Source organism: Talpa europaea, assembly GCF_964194135.1.
Source record: "Talpa europaea genome assembly, chromosome: 12".
Classification (NCBI taxonomy): domain Eukaryota; kingdom Metazoa; phylum Chordata; class Mammalia; order Eulipotyphla; family Talpidae; genus Talpa; species Talpa europaea.
In genome coordinates this window covers 4,911,466-4,915,188 of record NC_140079.1, presented here as the reverse complement: position 1 = coordinate 4,915,188, position 3,723 = coordinate 4,911,466, and the positions used below count along the sequence as shown (strand labels likewise).

The 3,723-nt window shown below is 46.5% G+C and overlaps 1 protein-coding gene across 1 annotated transcript; it reads left to right on the top strand.

Moving 5' to 3' along the window:
* Window positions 1-281: 281 nt before the first annotated feature.
* Window positions 282-1,121, top strand: LOC311180662 (olfactory receptor 7A5-like; the record flags this gene model as incomplete). The annotated part of the gene is made up of 1 exon (XM_084248576.1): window positions 282-1,121. One exon carries the CDS (start codon window positions 282-284, stop codon window positions 1,119-1,121), a length of 840 nt encoding a protein of 279 aa, XP_084104702.1.
* Between the last annotated feature and the right edge of the window lie 2,602 nt (window positions 1,122-3,723).

Genomic DNA, 3,723 nt, shown 5'->3' with positions numbered 1-3,723 from the left:
CAAGAGAAGGTGGGTCATGAACAGCCTTGAAAATATCAGGTAAAAGCACTAGGTCTGTAATATCAAATTCATTAACTGAATGTATTTAAAATAAAATCACCCATTTAAACTCATTCCTTGATTGCTCTGCTGTGGTTAAGTTGACATCACTTCTGTCTCCATCCCCCAGGCTCACCAGCGACCTGGCGCCAGGAAACCAAACCCACCCCACAGCGTTCACCCTCCTGGGGCTCTCAGAAGAGGCCTCGCTGCAGCCCCTCCTCTTCTGGGCATTCTTGGCCATGTACTTGGTCACGGTCACTGGGAATCTCCTCATCATCCTGGCCATCGTCACGGACCCCCACCTGCACACCCCCATGTACTTCTTCCTCGCCAACCTGTCCTTTGCCGACATCGGCTTCACCTCCACCACCGTCCCCAAGATGCTGCTCAACATCCAGACACAGAACAAAGCCATAACCTACGCGGGCTGTCTCAGCCAGGTGTTTTTCTACATGCTCTTTGGAGGAGTGGACAACTTCCTCCTGACAGCCATGGCCTATGACCGGTTTGTGGCCATCTGCCATCCCCTGCACTACACGGTCATCATGAACCCCCAGTTCTGTGGCCTTCTGCTCCTTGCATCCTGGGTGTTAAATCTACTGGATTCTCTATTACAGAGCTTACTGGTTTTGCGACTGTCCTTTTGCTCACAGCTGCAAATCCCTCAATTCTTCTGTGAACTGGACCAGGTGATCCAGCTTGCCTGTTCTGACACCTTCCTCAATGAGCTGGTGATATATTTAACAGCGGAGATTCTGGGGGCCATTCCTCTCAGTGGCGTCTTTTTCTCCTACTCTAAGATTGTGTCCTCGGTTTTGAAAATCTCCTCAGCGAGCGGCAGGTACAAAGCCTTCTCCACCTGCGGGTCTCACCTCTCCGTGGTCTCCCTGTTCTACGGGACGCGGCTCGGCGTGTATCTCAGCTCTGCTGCTCCCCACGACTCCAGGGACAGTGCAACAGCCTCGGTGATGTACATGGTGGTCACCCCCATGCTGAACCCCTTCATCTACAGTCTCAGAAACAAGGACATAAAGCAGGCCCTGGGGAGGCTCTTCAGCTGCAGAGCAACCCCAACGTGACGGGGGCCGCCTCCTCAGATTGCCTGGTCGGGAGCAGCAAGGCTCATGATTCACGGACTAAGTCATGTTCCTGTCCTCACTTAGTCAGAGATAATCTGTGCTTTGTCTTATGTACACAGTTTGATGTCAGTTTTTTTTTATATATTATAAATATTTTTTCTGCATTTCCTAAATTATTTTTTTTAAAGATTTATTTATTTATAAAATCACTGGGTACAGTCAGAAGCATGGAGGGCGAGAGAATTCACCAGAGACAGAGTGGGGAGCAGAACAGGCAGAATGACTAAAATACACTGCTGACGGGAGCACCTGACTGTAGGAGAGGTCTGTGCGCCATGTGGGACCATCCTCTGGTGGCTGGGGAGCAGCCGGGGATTGAACCGTTGCTGCAGAGGCTGCGGGCAGCTTTGTAGCCCAGCGCTCAACTGCTGCACCACCAGGGGAGGCCCATTCTAAATTATTTTGAACTGGTATGAACGCTGGGAAGTGTTAAAGAACAATCTGTGTGCCTTTTCTTTAGTGAAATGTTTAAAACAGGAAATTGGGTGCTTACAAAATAATAGAAAGATGGAGGAAAATATATACAACTCGATCAGGAAAAAATAAGCAATTTATGGATTATCTGCAGAAAAATCTTGTGATATCACAGTATCCATGTGTGTCCGGGGCTAATATTCACTGTCCCTTACTCTCTCCTTTACTTCCTTCCTTTCGATGCTTTATTGTTGACCCATAATATTCCTGTTCATGTCATTTTGCTCAGGGTTTGTTTCATTTTTTCTTTCTCGTACATGAACCTATGTCAGTTTTTATGGTGAGGCAGGCAGACCTGATGGTGACAACCTCATTGGCTTCTCTGTCTGGGAAGCTTTTATTCACATTCAAATTGAATAATTTTGCAGCAGAGAGTGTTCTTGGCGGGAAGTCTTTCTGTTTAGGATTATGAGCACTTCCTTCTGTTAGGGAGCCCTGTATGGAATTAGCTTTAGTACATCCTTTTCCCCCTAACACTTCCTCTCCTTTCCTGGAGGGTGACTAGGGGAAAATCAGAGGAAAGCCTAACTTGGACACTTTGCAAATCCTCTTTCATTCAGGCCTCCTGTACATCTTCTCTTTTTTCTGATTTTTTATGATTTAACAGTGGGGTGTCATGGTGTAGGTCATTTTCACTTTGAAAGTTGAGTGTTCAACTCAAGTTGAAAGTTGAGTTCCTGGACATTTGTGTTTATTTCACTCTCAGTTTGGAAAATTCTCAGGTGTGGTTTTTTGAAGAGTGTCACTCCTCCCTCTTGCTTCACACTGTGGGTTATCCTCTTCTATGGAGTCTGACATTTTTTGTAGCGTTTCCTTATTTTTCCTGTGTCTGAGTCTCATTTCTCTCTGTTTTCCTAATTGGGTCATGTATATACTGGGATCCTCCATTTCTGAAGTTATTTTATTGGCCCATTTAATTATATTTAACACACTTCCTATATTTGTGGTCATTCACATTCAGACAGTCTTTTGTGTTCTCTTAATCTTGTCCAGCTCTTTGGTGAAGACTCTCTGGTTCTTTGATCTTCGTTCTAAGGTCCTGCAGATGCCTCTCCGCATCTGACTTGTTTTCCCCTAACTCAGGGGTGTATTTACTGTTGTTGCTCCACGTCACTGACACTCCTCTGCTTCTCTCTCCTGTATTAATGAAGCAGAACTTCTGTTCTGCTGCTTTTTTTCCCTCTTGTGCTCAGGTGTTCCTTGATCTAAGTAATTATGTCACCTGGTTTCCAGGTTTGCAGCTGGGGGGCTGTGGTGAGATTGTTCCTCTTCTAGTTTTCCTTGGCTTCTGGTGGAGGCGGTGGGGAGTCTGGGGCTGAAGTGTTGTCTCAGTTTGTTGAGACGTGAACTCTGTCACCTCCAACTCCTCCCCTCTCTCTCTCACAGCAAGGTCCATTTGGTCTTCAGTTGTCCTCACCTCCCTCCCCACCTCTGTCTGGTACTTCCTGCCACAGGCTGAGTCTCCTGGTGACTGGAGCAGGGTCTAGTCCACAGGGTTCAAGCTGTGGAATCAGCTGACCCTGATATGTAGGAGGCACCTATGTGGCCTTGTGCCCACTGCACACATGTGGAAACAGGTAATGACCACCACAGGCACCAGCCCTGTTGTCCACTGAAGGACCCGGGTTGCAAATGCTGCAAGTCTGCTTGATACGTTGCAAAGAAGTGCTGTGTTCTCTGTCCTACCCATCCTTTTCTCTGCTCTGGGATCCATTATGAAGCCATCTGGGCTGTGTCTGAAAACTCTGATTTCTTAACTCTGGTAGAAGGTGGAGATTTCCTTTCCTGGACTGGTCACTGAGCTCAGGGTCCCAGGACAGAAAACGAAACACTTATATAGTGCTGATGGAATGTCAACTTGTGCATCTATTATGGAAAGCTGTAAGGAAATTCTTCAAACATTGAAGAATATAAGTTTCCTGTGATGCAAATGTCTTACTTCTGAGTGTTTAGCTGGAAAATACACACAAAAAGCACTAATTCCAAGAGGTGTTTTCCATCCCTGTTCACTGCAATGGTATTTACAATAGCCAAGAGGCAGAAAAAACCCAAGTGTCCACTGATTGAC